General features: G+C 50.4%; 1 protein-coding gene and 1 pseudogene across 12 annotated transcripts in view; one reads left to right on the plus strand and one right to left on the minus strand.

The window, feature by feature from the left end:
- Positions 1-14619, plus strand: part of ZNF462 (zinc finger protein 462) — a 142900-nt gene that overhangs the window by 50757 nt on the left and 77524 nt on the right. For 8 of the 12 annotated variants that reach the window (XR_004484074.2, XM_033431250.2, XM_033431249.2 and 5 more), the window contains 3 exons: positions 5661-5910; positions 7101-12682; positions 13486-13650. Coding sequence is in view for 11 of the 12 variants with exons in the window: in XM_033431250.2 (XP_033287141.2) it covers positions 5688-5910; positions 7101-12682; positions 13486-13650 (5970 nt within the window). In the remaining variant the exon portion in view is untranslated. The other 4 variants (XM_049710937.1, XM_033431243.2, XM_033431245.2 and 1 more) reach the window with 4 other exon arrangements.
- LOC117201944 (uncharacterized) lies at positions 6414-6495 on the minus strand (annotated as a pseudogene).

Genomic DNA, 14619 nt, shown 5'->3' on the forward strand with positions numbered 1-14619 from the left:
CGTACACGTATGTATGTATATATGTATGTGCAGAGGACAGGCACCCTATGATACATGTGTTTGCATACATATGCATGCCTGTGTGTGCATATCTACAGTCTGTATTTGCATTTGTAAGTGTGATTCCATAACTACTGTTCCTTTTCCTGAAAGGAGATTTCTACCTCTATTTCTTGATCCAGTCCTGTTTGGAAAGATGCTTTAAATGATTTTTAAATTAGAACTCCCACTTCGACCATGACAAGAGTAAATGATAAGCAGTGATGTACAACACGTCTTGTTGCTGAGAGTAGCAACCCACACTCAAAAGTGGATTAGTTAGTGATTTTTTTTTCCCCTCATTTTTCATCCTAAGCATGAAAATTCTTCTTTCCTCCCAAACCACGTTCCTGGGGCTTGAAATAAGAGATGTTAACTTCCCAACACACCCCGCAGCTCTTTGACCTCATCATAGCAACAGTTTCCGATCTCAAATACATTTGTAGAATGATCTTTAAGTTCCTGATTTTTCTGTCTTTCTAGCTGAACGGTGCCGAAGTTTATGCATTCCACTAACTGATAATTGGTTTTTCCAATCATGGGAAAGGAAAGTAAGAAAAGCACAGACAATAGGTGCTCACTAAAGCCTTTTCTTAGAATTGTGATTCAAGAGAACGGAGGAGTTCAGTGTCTTACAAATGAAACTAGGTTTCTGGAGTGGACATAGGAAAAGCATCTTACGGTGTTTCTGGTTCTATTTCTCAAAGGCTTTGAAGCTTATAATTAGTTGCTCTTGAATCCCTGTGGCTGTGGTGCTTCACAGCTTTATTTCTGGTCTGCAGTCCTTCAGTCAGAGAACAGGGTAGGTCCAGGCAAGGCCTGCACCTTTTCATTTGGACACTTCCCGGAGACAGTTGGGATTTTGACTTGAAGACCGTGTTCGTGCTCCATGCAATCCTGGAGAACAGTGCTCGCCGAGGTGACCCAGGTGAGGGTTGTGGTGGCAGGATTGTAGGAGTGCCCTCAAGCACCCAGGGCGCCTCCCTTCTCCCCTCCTGTCTGGGCAGTGAGTGGGGAGGACACATGATGAACCTGTGGATTGTCCCCTTTCACCTTCACAGGAGGAAAATGGAGGCATAATGGGTCTCTGAAATTGTGAACACAGAAAGTGGGTGGGCAGACAGTAGAAATTAAAATTGGTGGGTTTTTTTAAGTTGAAGTGTAGTTGATTTACAGTGCTGTGTTACTTTCTTTTTTTTAATTTATTTTTTAATTTTTTAATTTTTTGGCCACACCGCATGGCATGTGGGATCTTAAGTTCCCGGACCAGGGGTTGAACCTGCGCCCCCTGCAGTGGAAGTGCAGAGTCCTAACCACTGGACCGCCAGGGAATTAATTCCCTGTGTTACTTTCTGAAGTATAGCAAAGTGATTCAATTATATATATAGATCTACTTATCTGTCTTTTTTTAGATTCTTTTCCGTCATAGTTTATTACAAGATATTGAACATAGTTCCCTGTGCTATACAGTAGGACCTTGCCATCTTTTTTTTATATATAGTAGTTTGATTCTGTTAATCCCAAACTCCTAATTTATCCCTCCCTCCCCCTTCCCTCTTTGGTAACCATAAGTTTGTTTCCTATGTCGGGGAGTCTGTTTCTGTTTTGAAAATAGGTTCAAAATTGGTGTTTTTAAGATTGAGGAAGAGCAGCTGGTGGCCATTCTCTCCCTTTCCCCCTTCTCAGCTGTATATTCCCAATCCTTAACAAGATCTCTGGATTTTCTTTAAATATGTCTTCAAGAGTTTGTCCAATATGGAAAGTTGGGTTTGGGGTTTCCCATCAAAACCCCACCTCTTGAAAACTCTAGACTTATCCATGTAAATTGCACAGACCAACACGTGGCAATCCGTAGTGCAGAGTCGTGATAATTAGTATGGTCAATTAGTATGGTCGTCTAGAGGTTTCACATTAGGAGGACTAATCACATTAGGTGCTAGCTTATTTGGGAACGAATCCATTTTACATCTGCCTGCCAAGGCCTCATCATGGGTGGTGGTGTGAGTCTAGTCGTCCGATGCCTGTTTGACCTTGAGGGGCCTGGAGATATTGCATTGGGAGTAGGAGATGGGGCCGGTGGGGGGGGGGACACGCTTGTTTGATTTGTAGATTCATCTCATGACCTTTTGAAATAGCATTTCTTTCAGTTAGTTCAGAAGCTTCCTCTTTGGCTTTTGATTTTGCTGATTTGGTCAGTGGGAAAAAAAAAATACTGCTAATCTCATTATCGCAGTAGAATTTTTAAATAAAGTAAATAGATAGGAGATCAAGGCTTTTAACTTGAAATCGTCATTTGGTAGCAGCTCAGTGTCTGGTGTAGCCTTTTAGGGTTGCTGTTCTTTCTCGGTTGATGAAACAGTCAAATATGCAAGAGAGTATTTCTCATCTTTGTTCCCATCTTTGTTGTTGGTTTCTCAGAGGATTACCATCTGCTGCAAAAACATCCTCGAGCTGATGGATGGGTCATCCTCAGGTCCAGCTTTCTTTGTCTCTCTCCTCCCCTGTTTCGTCTCCGCCTCCCTCCTCTCACTTTTCGCCCATGTGTGCGTCCTCAGTCTCATAAACACGTCAAGTTTCTGTGTCTTTGATTGTTTAGGCCATGCAGGCAATTTCTGTTTCCTTCTGTCAGCGTCTCCAGGAGCAATGTGTGCACAAAGACAAAATGGCTTTCAGAGGAGGCCACATCCTCATCTGAGGACTCAGTGCAGACATCCAATTGAAGGCCACTCGGTGGTAACCAGACACTGGTTCTCTCGGCAGCCTGGAGATTAACCTCTTCTAAGGCTCTGTGCTATTTTTGAGGTAGAGTCTGCAACAACATTAAAGCTAGAACCTATTAGGAAATCACTTTCATCATCTCTTCTTTTTCCAAATCAGTGGCTTTTTTTTTTTTTTTCCTGATCTCCTAACCCTTTAATCTCCTTTGTAGCAGAGCAAGGAGACCGTTGGTTTGTTTGCATCCAGCAAAGTTTGAATCCTTCCTTGCTAAGAGCTTCGGAAGACACCAAGATATTAGAGAACCGTGCAGAGAGATGAATTTCATCTCGGGGTGGATGACTTAATGCCAAAGGTGCCCTGCTTTCCTTGGGCAGAACTGTCATTTTTTTGGTGGATGTTGTGCGAACTAGGCTCAAACTTTCCAAAAGACACACAGCAGAAAGCCTTTTGTTGCATTATTTCTAAAGGCTTGAAGTTTTGAAGGGAAGAGATTTTGTTTTGCTCTCGGCTACACAATGGAGCTTTCAGAGAACCTCTTTTAAAAGGAATAGCTACAGCCTTTGTGTTGAAGGGTGTGCCTGTTGGCAGGGTCCGCTGATGCAGACAGACTGGCTGGTGATTAACAAAGGTCATTAGACTTTGGAATCTGGCAAGCAGAGTCGGATGGTATGTCTTCTGTGTGTGGAAGGACGACTCCCAAGAAGCCAAGGCATTCTGGAGGTTCCCCCCTCCAGCCCACCCCCAAAGGCAGCTGGAGAACAGGGTCTGGTCCAGGAACGTCCTGCGGTAACCAGGGCTGTGCTGGGATGAACGGACTAGCCCATCAGGCATGGGATAAAAGAACCTTCGGAGATCCTGGTGAATGACATTTGAGGAGGAGAGAGGTGCTGCTTTTTCGGGAAGGAGTGAAAACAGTTCCTCCTTTGTTGGGAGGAGGAGGGCAGAGGAGGGGCCCAGGCTGCTCCTCTCCTGTTGCCTCGGCCCGGCAGCCTGGCAGCATCCATCCCAGAGAAGCCATGTTGTGCTCAGAAGGGAGGCTCTGAGCTAAAATGGCCGCTCCTGAAGCTCAGAGGACTAGGGCAGCTTAGTGAGACTTAGAGCTCCAGTGACGCAGGAGCTCCTATCTCTTGAAAGTGTGATAAACACATTCAGCAGAGCTGTGGCTTGTTTGGCTGAGATGAAAGGACTAAGCTGGGGGGATGGGGAGCGCACACTGGATGATCTGCCTTTTTGCCGTGAAGTGTTCTAAATGCAGGAGTCGTCTGCACTATGGAAAAATTTGTGTTCAGGTCTAATGGGCTGTGCGAAAAGGAGAAGTGGGGTGGGGCCTCGGTGACGGCTGTAATTTGATCCAGAGCTGATAGCAACCTCTTCCACACAATTTGGGTTGGTGCTGAGACAGAAAAGCTGGTGTGGCTGGGAATATGGAGGCTGAGTTAGCCGACAGGGACTCTGGTGCACAGTTCAGGGTTTATTGAAAAAAAGGAGAAATTGCTGGGTGAAAGGGGAGAAGGTAAATCTCTGTGTGTCTCACTCTGCAAGCTCAGGCTGTCCAGAGCTGGACTTGCCAGGAGTTATTTTCACAGGAGCATTCTTTCAGAGAAAATCCTCCTGCCATAGCTCCTTTCACTGCATTGACAGATTTCTCCAGTGTATTCTTCCTGCAGAAATCATTGATCTTTTACAATAAAAGTATAGAAAGTTGCTGTACGATCAAAGTATCGAAAGATTTGGCTTGTGGCTTTTGTTCTTGGACATCTGGTTCTAGATTACAGTGACTCAGTAGAGTTTGCTATGAGCTCAGTGAAGTAACTCAGTCATTAAGATAATAACTGGGTATCTCAACTTAAGATAGGAAGGCGTATGCCTTCTCATACATTTTTAACTTCTTAATGGTGGGCCGCTCCATTGAGTTCGTGTGAAGCTATCTGTATCTTTCAATCACACAGTAAATAGCAGGACAGAGGCAGCCGGGCAAGTTTTACTTTATTCTGAATCAGGTTCACTGCTTGTTATGGCCAAGTATGCACTCCACATTTGTAAAGGGGAGAAGTAGAAAAAGGGAAAGTCCTGCCTTAGAAGCCCTTCTTCCAAACCACGTGCATTTCTGTTGCCTTAGTGTAAATCGAGGTACCGAGGTGCAACCTGAAACTAGAAACTGGATTGTCATCTAAAGTTGGTTGTTTAAGAATCTCTTGAGAAATATTTTATGACCTAATTAGATTGGAGAAGCTGTTAGGTTATAATTGGTAGGTAGTAAAAAGCAAATAACCATTTAGCTCATGAAAAAAAAAATAAACCGTTTAAAGAGGGGAAGAAGGAGGTGTACCGCAATATCAGTTAAGAGAGTAGAAGAATAAAAAGGTACAATAAAAGCGCTTCCTACTGCCACTCAGAGATTCAGTACTGTTTCACCATTTGGTGATAAAACATCAATGTTTTACAGTATTAAAACAGCTAATGAAGAGTGAAGTTTGTCCTTTCTTCTGTATGGGCCACCTCTTTACTTCTGAGAAGATTCTGGTTCAAAAATAAAACTGGTCCCAGCCGGAATCAAAGTCAGAATTAACCTACCAAGAAATCTGAATTCAGTCAAGAAATTCAGAAACTACTAAAACTTTTGAAGTATTAGGGGTTTCTTTGGCACATAGCACTTGCAGATACATCAAGCTAGAAAAAGTTTACCTGGTTTTTCCCCCCTTCTTTGAAGTTAGGAAGTCAAGGACACCATCCCTGTTATGTCTGATTTCCTTTCTTTGGCCAGTGTTCCATCTGGCAAAGTCCAGTGAGAGGAAATAGCCGATATTGGAATTTCTTCCATCAATGGACTTGTAGCCCCAGCAGCCTGGGGTACGCGATGAGTGCAGGCCTTAAGGTGTTTCGTCTGCCTTCTGCCACCGCAGGTTCCTAATGTGAGAGGGTAGACCCAGATGATGGAGGTGCTTCAGTGCGATGGCTGTGACTTTAGAGCCCCGTCTTACGAAGATCTCAAGGCGCATATCCAGGATGTCCACACGGCATTTCTGCAGCCGACGGACGTTGCCGAAGACAATGCGAACGAGCCGCGCTCTGGGTCCATGAATGCCAGTAACCAGACAGAGGTGGAGTTTTCGTCTATAAAGGATGAATTTGTGATTGCAGAGGACTTATCAGGTAAATCTGTCCTGGGCTCGGCATATCTGATGTATTTCACTGCCCTCATCTATTTTGAGCCTGTAGCCGTGGTTCTTTTTTTTTGGACAGGAGAGTAGGACTTATTGGTGGGCGTGAGTAAGGAGGGGACGGTGCCAAGGCTCTCCTGAGTGCAGGGTCCGCCGCTTGCCCAGAGGGCCAGGATTACGGATGTATTTGACCTCACAGCCATCTGGGATGAGCTGCTTTTCTGCCACCTTGTTTTCAAATTCATCTGCATTAAACTTAGTAAATGCCCACTTCTTGGAGATGTGGCTCTTCTGGTGGCCAGGGAACTTGAACTTGGCCCTGTGGAGGGCCTTAATCACATGCTCCTTGTTCTGCAGCCTGGTGCGGATGGACCTTATGACTTGGCCAGCGTGGACCCTGGCCACTGTGCCCTGGGGCTTTTCAAAGGCACTGCACATACCTGTCTGGAGCCTAGATTGGGCACAACATGCCAGTCATGAATGTCCACTGGAAAGGGCTGTCTGCAAGGTCCCTTAAGGCAACCAGTACAGGCAGCAGGCTGCATACAGTACCGAGGAGTCTGTAGCCGTGGTTCCTGACATGCACGGTTCCCACAGAGTTTCTTGCTCTCTGCGAGCCTCTTTTTTTTTTTTTGGCCACGCTGCAAGGCTTGTGGGATCTTTAAAGGCTCCCCGACCAGGGATTGAACCTGGGCCACGGCAGTGGAAAAACGCTGAGTCCTAACCACTGGACCGCCAGGGAATTCCCACTTGTGAGCCATTTTTGTGGTTTGGGCATCACGTTTCTCTTCTTGAGTAGCCCAGGTTATTGTTCTTTCAGCTTCCTCTGTTTCTTAGCTTCCCTTCAGTTTGGAGCACAGGGTAGTACCTTGGAAAGTTCTAGAATGAATATTGCAGTCTGTGAAACTTGCATTTTCATAGCTCTGTGGCACATGAATCGAGATGTGGAGACTCTTGCACCTGAAGCCAAGCACTGCCTTCCGTCCGTGAGAAGCAACGTGTTTATGTTCGTTAACGCTTCGTTAATACTCTTCAGGGCCTCATCTTGAGATGTTAGGCTTTTTGAATGTGATGTTTATTAATGAAGGATAATTGAGAAGAAAATGGGTTTGCATGATTGAATTTCTTGACTCGCTTTTGCTATGCTTTTCTCTTCCCACTTACCTTATGCCTTCTCTTTAGGTCAAAATGCAACTGCATTGGGGACCGGAAGTTACTATGGCCATAGTCCAGGATATTACGGTCAGCATATTGCCTCTAATCCCAAACCAACAAGCAAGTTTTTTCAATGCAAGTTCTGCGTACGCTACTTCAGGTCAAAAAACCTCCTCATTGAACACACTAGGAAGGTCCACGGAGCTCAAGCTGAAGGGAGTTCGGCGGGACCTCCTGTTCCAGGATCCTTAAATTATAATATCATGATGCACGAGGGATTCGGAAAGGTCTTCTCTTGCCAGTTTTGCACATACAAGTCACCAAGGAGGGCAAGAATAATTAAGCATCAGAAGATGTATCACAAAAACAATTTGAAGGAGACCACTGCTCCTCCCCCTGCCCCTGCTCCGATGCCAGACCCAGTGGTCCCACCCGTGTCCCTGCAGGACCCCTGCAAGGAGCTGCCGGCGGAGGTCGTGGAGCGCAGCATCCTAGAATCTATGGTCAAGCCTCTGACCAAGTCTCGAGGCAACTTTTGCTGTGAGTGGTGCAGCTATCAGACCCCCCGCCGGGAACGCTGGTGTGACCACATGATGAAGAAACACCGCAGCATGGTCAAGATCCTGTCCAGTCTCAGGCAGCAGCAAGAAGGGACTAATCTGCCTGATGTGCAGAACAAGAACGCTCCCAGCCCCACTTCTAACTCCACCTATCTGTCTGTGAATGCTGCCAGCCGGGAGCTACCCAACACTAACGTCTCCACCTTCAGGGGCTCCATCGGCAACTCCATCATGAGACCCAATTCTTCTTCCGCTTCCAAGTTTTCGCCCATGTCTTACCCTCAGATGAAGCCGAAGTCACCTCACAATTCTGGCCTCGTCAGCTTGGCGGAGAGATCCCGTTACGGAATGACTGACATGACCAATTCTTCTGCCGACCTGGAAACTAACAGCATGCTGAATGACTCTAGTTCCGACGAAGAGTTAAATGAAATAGACAGTGAGAATGGCTTAACTGCTCTGGATCATCAGACAGCAGGCATGTCCGCGGAGCAGCTGATGGGCTCAGAGGGCAACAAATTATTGGAGACCAAGGGGATCCCATTTAGAAGATTCATGAACAGGTTCCAGTGCCCCTTTTGTCCATTCCTCACCATGCATCGACGTAGCATCTCCCGTCACATAGAAAACATCCACTTATCTGGAAAGACAGCCGTCTACAAATGTGATGAATGTCCATTTACTTGCAAGAGCTCGTTAAAACTTGGGGCTCACAAACAGTGTCACACGGGTACAACGTCAGACTGGGATGCTGTGAATTCCCAGAGTGAAAGCATCGCTTCTCCGCTGCACGAAGGTGTCGTGTCTTACGAGAGCTCGAGCATCAATGGGAGAAAGTCGGGGGTCGTGCTGGAGCCCCTGCAGCAGCAACAGCCGCCCCCGCCGCCCCCGCCGCCCCCGCCTCCGTCACAGCCTCAGCCGCCGCAGCTGCAGCCGCCCCATCAGGTGCCGCCCCCGCCCCCGCCGCCCGCGCAGGCCCCGCCCCTGCACCCCTACAAGTGCACCATGTGTAATTACTCCACCACGACTCTGAAAGGGCTGAGGGTGCATCAGCAGCACAAACACTCCTTCTGCGACAACTTGCCAAAATTCGAGGGGCAGCCCTCCAGCCTGCCAGCAGACGGCGAGACAGACAGCCACCCCTCTTCCAGCAACACTGTGAAGAAAAGTCAGACCTCAATTCTTGGGCTGTCCTCCAAGAACAATTTTGTAGCTAAGGCCTCTAGGAAACTCGCTAATGACTTTCCTCTCGACTTATCGCCCGTGAAGAAGAGGACCCGGATTGACGAGATCGCAAGCAACCTGCAGAGCAGAATTAACCAAACCAAACAGCAGGAAGATGCGGTGATCAACGTGGAGGATGATGAGGAGGAGGAGGAAGACAACGAGGTGGAGATCGAGGTGGAGCTGGACCGGGAAGAAGAGCCACCGGAGCCCGTCCTGGAGGTGCCCACGTCCTTCTCAGCGCAGCAGATCTGGGCGAGAGATGCCCCTGAGCCCCAGAAGGAGCCCAGCTTCAGAACTGTCACCCACGATTACAATGCCACCAACGGGGCTGAGATAGAGCTCACCCTTTCTGAAGATGAAGAGGATTATTATGGCTCCTCCACGAACATGAAAGATCACCAGGTTTCCAGCGCTGCTCTGCTCAACACCCAGACTCCTATCTACGGAACTGAGCATGGTAATGAAAATGCGGACTTTAGCGACTCGGGAAGGCTTTATTATTGCAAACACTGTGACTTTAACAACAAATCTGCCCGGAGCGTCAGCACCCACTACCAGCGCATGCACCCGTACATTAAATTCAGCTTCAGGTACATCTTGGACCCCAACGATCACAGCGCAGTGTACAGGTGCCTGGAATGCTACATCGATTACACCAACTTCGAAGACCTGCAGCAGCATTACGGCGAACACCACCCAGAAGCCATGAACGTCCTCAACTTCGACCACTCGGACCTGATCTACCGGTGTCGGTTTTGTTCCTACACGAGCCCCAACGTCCGAAGCCTGATGCCGCACTACCAGAGAATGCACCCCACCGTCAAGATTAACAATGCGATGATATTTTCGAGCTACGTGGTGGAGCAGCAGGAGGGGCCGAACACGGAGTCCCAGACGCTGAGGGAGATCCTGAATTCGGCTCCCAAGAACATGGCCGCGTCCGCTGCCGTGGCCCGTGGCGGCGGGGTGCCAGCTCCGTTCCCTAAGAACACCCCTTCCAAGACCTTTCCTCCAGAATGTGAAAATCAGAAGGACCCCTCGGTCAGCACCGTCGTCGTGTACGATTGTGACGTTTGCTCCTTCGCGAGCCCCAACATGCACTCTGTGTTGGTTCATTATCAGAAGAAACACCCGGAAGAAAAGGCCTCCTACTTTAGGATCCAGAAAACCATGCGAATGGTGTCTGTGGACAGGGGCTCTGCCCTTTCTCGGTTGTCATTTGAGGTGGGTGCTCCAGTGTCTCCCAAAATATCCGCCATGGGTTCCCCACCCCCCCCACCGCCCCCTCCACCAGACCTCGGTACCGAGCTTTACTACTGCAAACACTGCTCCTACAGCAATCGGTCAGTTGTGGGAGTCCTTGTCCACTACCAGAAAAGACACCCAGAGATAAAGGTTACCGCCAAATATATCAGACAGGCTCCTCCCACAGCCGCAATGACGCGAGGGGCCGATGGGCCCCAAGGCTCCCCCCGGGCACCGGCCCCCAGGCAGCAGCTCAGCCGGAGCGGCTCCGAGAGAGACGGCCCTCCCGCGGAGAGTGAGATGTTCTTCTGCCAGCACTGTGATTACGGGAACCGCACGGTCAAAGGTGTCCTCATCCATTATCAGAAGAAGCACCGAGACTTCAAGGCCAACGCGGACGTGATCCGGCAGCACACGGCCACCATCCGAAGCCTCTGCGACCGTAACCAGAAAAAGCCTGCCGGTTGCGTGCTGGTCCCCCCCTCGAACGTGGAGCGGGACAGAACGAAACTCCGGGCGCTCAAGTGTCGTCAGTGCTCGTACACCTCCCCCTACTTTTACGCACTGAGGAAGCATATCAAGAAAGACCACCCTGCCCTGAAGGCCACGGTCACGTCCATCATGCGGTGGGCATTTCTAGATGGCTTGATAGAAGCTGGCTACCACTGCGAGTGGTGCATCTATTCCCACACAGATCCCAACGGTTTGCTCCTCCATTACCAGAGGAGGCATCCCGAGCATTACGTTGATTATACGTACATGGCCACCAAGCTCTGGGCTGGGCCAGACCCATCCCCTCCCTCTCTCACGATGCCAGCTGAAGCCAAAACGTACAGATGCCGAGACTGTGTTTTTGAGGCCGTCTCCATCTGGGACATCACCAATCACTACCAAGCGTTCCACCCCTGGGCCATGAATGGGGACGAGTCCGTGCTGCTGGATATCATCAAGGAGAAAGATGCTGTCGAGAATCCCATCCCTGCGCCCGAAGAGCTCGTGGGCCCCGTGAATTGTGAAAACAGTATGCCTGCGCCACTGCCCGAGCAGGAAGCTGACTGCCCCGAGGACGCCAGGCTTTCCCCAGAGAAGAGCCTCCAGCTAGCGTCAGCCAACCCCGCCATCTCCTCCACCCCGTACCAGTGCACCGTGTGCCAGTCTGAGTATAACAACCTGCACGGCCTTCTGACACATTACGGGAAGAAGCACCCAGGCATGAAAGTGAAGGCTGCTGACTTTGCCCAGGATATCGACATCAACCCGGGCGCTGTCTACAAATGCAGGCATTGCCCCTACATCAACACCCGCATCCACGGCGTCCTGACCCACTACCAGAAGCGACACCCGTCCATCAAGGTGACTGCCGAGGACTTCGTGCACGACGTGGAGCAGTCCGCCGACATAGCCCAGAACGACGTGGAGGAGACGAGCAGGATCTTCAAGCAAGGGTACGGCGCCTACCGCTGCAAACTGTGTCCCTACACGCACGGCACTTTGGAGAAGCTCAAAATCCACTACGAGAAGTATCACAACCAGCCTGAGTTCGATGTCTTTTCCCAGTCTCCCCCGAAGCTGCCCGTGACCCTCGAGCCCGAGATAACCACTGAAGTGAGCCCCTCCCAAGTCTCCGTGACCGAGGACGAGGTGGGAGAGGAGCCCGTGTCCACGTCTCACTTCGCTACCTCGCACCTGGTGTCCCACACTGTGTTCCGGTGCCAGCTCTGCAAGTACTTCTGCTCCACGCGGAAGGGCATAGCCCGGCACTACCGCATCAAGCACAACAACGTACGCGCCCAGCCTGAGGGCAAGAACAACCTCTTCAAGTGCGCCCTGTGTGCCTACACCAACCCCATCCGCAAAGGGCTGGCTGCCCACTACCAGAAGCGCCACGACATCGACGCCTACTACACCCACTGCCTGGCGGCCTCCAGGACCATCAGCGACAAGCCCAACAAGGTGATCATCCCGTCGCCGCCCAAGGACGACTCCCCGCAGCTCAGCGAGGAGCTCCGGCGCGCCGTGGAGAAGAAGAAGTGCTCCCTGTGCCCCTTCCAGTCCTTCAGCAAGAAGGGCATCGTGTCCCACTACATGAAGCGTCACCCGGGGGTGTTCCCCAAGAAGCAGCACGCCAGCAAGTTGGGGGGCTACTTCACCGCCGTCTACGCCGACGAGCACGAGAAGCCGGTGCTGATGGAAGAGGAGGAGAGAGGCGGCTTCGAGAAAGCCGAGGTGGAGGGGAGCGAAGGGCAGGAAATCGAGTGGCTCCCGTTCCGCTGCATCAAGTGCTTCAAGCTGTCCTTCAGCACGGCGGAGCTGCTGTGCATGCATTACACGGACCACCACAGCCGGGACCTCAAGAGGGACTTCGTCATCCTGGGCGGCGGCCCCCGCCCGCAGAGCTCCGCCTACCAGTGCAAGCACTGCGATAGCAAACTGCAAAGCACGGCGGAGCTGACCTCACACTTGAGCATTCACAATGAGGAATTCCAGAAGCGTGCCAAACGTCAGGAGAGGAGGAAACAGCTTTTGAGCAAGCAGAAATATGCAGATGGTGCTTTTGCAGATTTCAAACAAGAGAGGGTAAGGATATGTTTTGCTTTCCCTTCCCCCAGGAGGCCTCTCATCACTGGTGCCCACATGCACGTCTTCGCTGCCAGCCAAACCGCTACGGGCTTCCTAGTGACTTAGCCTGCCAGAGAGCTCAATAAGTCAATTAAACATTTCGAGCTTGATTATCCCCCCCGCCCGCGTTCTACGCTCACCCTTCTCCCCGGCCCCCTCCCTCTCGCCCCTCCCAAGGTTCCCCAGGGGAGGGTCGGGTGGCTTTTCTGTATTTCTCTCTGCCAAGTAGCCTTATCTGAGGCCTAGTTACAGGACAACGCTCGCTCTCTTTCCCAGGGCAGTTGCGGGCCGTCTCTTGGTATCGTTATTGCTTCTCAGCCATGTCTTGGTTTGCAGTGTCGGCTACAGGAACCTAACGTCTCCAGGAGTAGAGTTGTTTTTTTTTTCTTTTTTTTTTTTTTTTTCTTTTTTGGTCAAGAAGTTCGCTAATGGCGTAGCTATGCGACGTTTCACCCGTGTAGTTGAAAAATTGGTTTGAAAACCAGATAACTTGGTGGCAGTGACCATGAGACTTCAGCACCGAGATCTTCTCTGCTCACAAGTCAAAACCTGTTTGGGTTCTGGAGACTTCGCGCATGCGCAGTGGGCAGCGCGCCTCGCCCCTGACGAATCTGTTGTGTAAAACTGCTCGCCGTGTTAGCTCCCTTGGTTTTTAACCTGCTAATCTGCTTTAACGTAAAATCTGCTAGTAAGCTGCAAGAATAAATGCCGGCGTTGAGGGAGGGCTCGGAGTACTGATGGCTACCACTGTATTTTACCAGCCTTTTGGTCACTTAGAAGAGGTGCCAAAGATCAAGGAGAGGAAGGTGGTGGGCTACAAATGTAAATTCTGTGTGGAAGTGCATCCGACGCTCCGGGCCATCTGCAACCACCTGCGCAAGCACGTCCAGTACGGCAGTGTCCCGGCCGTGTCAGCCGCCGTGAAGGTGAGCACTGGGAAGGTCTGGATGAGGAGTCTTGTGTGTGAGCCCTTCGAGTTCCTAATTCACGCCGTTGCTCAGAGCCGCTCAGGAAAGGGCGACCCCACATGTGGGCGTTCCTGAGTTATGCTGGGATCGGTCTGGCTTGTTTTGATTTCTTTACAGGTTGGATCCTCCTCATCTTCCGTGTTTCGACCCGGTTGCGTTTCGATCTGGTTCCCTTCCACGCGGATAGTCTGGTGGAAACAGAAGATCCGGGCCTCTCGGTACAGGAGGCCTTGGGTCTCCCTTCTATGCTGCGTTTAGTGCCGTTAGGTGTTCGCTTTTGCAAGCGGCCCGGGCTCTTGAGAGGAGTCCAGTGGGTTCTGTTCCCATCCTCTTCTGCGCCTCCCACTGCCTGACTTCTTGCTGTTCTCATCTGGCGACGGTGCAGAGAGCCCGGGAGAATCTGTCTTTTACTTCTTATCCTGGGTCCCCGGAGGAGCGTTCAGAAACGTTAAATCTAAAACTGAAAGCCTTCAGGTCACAGTTGGCCCTGTGAGCCCTTTGACCTGATTTGTCTCCTCCATCCCCTCTCCCTCTGTGTTGCTGGCGAGCACCTTCTCTCTGCCCCCGACCAGTATTAGGCCACCTGGTTGGAAGATCATAATCCTAAAATGAGCCACTGTTTCAGTGACCAAGCTGCCATCCCTGCCTTCCAGGGTATTGCTAACCACTTAGTGTTGAGCAGAGAAGTCAGTTCAGGGCTCTGCTCTCTCTCTCTCTGGATACGTGAATGCATTTCTGTCATCGGCCCTTCTTGCTCTTGAGTCCTGTTTTGCCAATGTGGCATACGGAGGCGAAGCTTCCGCTCTTCCCATTGAAGACTGAAGCCTTGTGGCTGGCGGCACAGCAGTGAGTGGCACGGGGACAGCATCAGTCAGCTTCTTGCCCGCCACCAGGGTGTGTCCCAGCCTTGCGTCCCGTAATTGCTCA

Source organism: Orcinus orca, chromosome 6 (genome assembly GCF_937001465.1).
Source record: "Orcinus orca chromosome 6, mOrcOrc1.1, whole genome shotgun sequence".
Classification (NCBI taxonomy): domain Eukaryota; kingdom Metazoa; phylum Chordata; class Mammalia; order Artiodactyla; family Delphinidae; genus Orcinus; species Orcinus orca.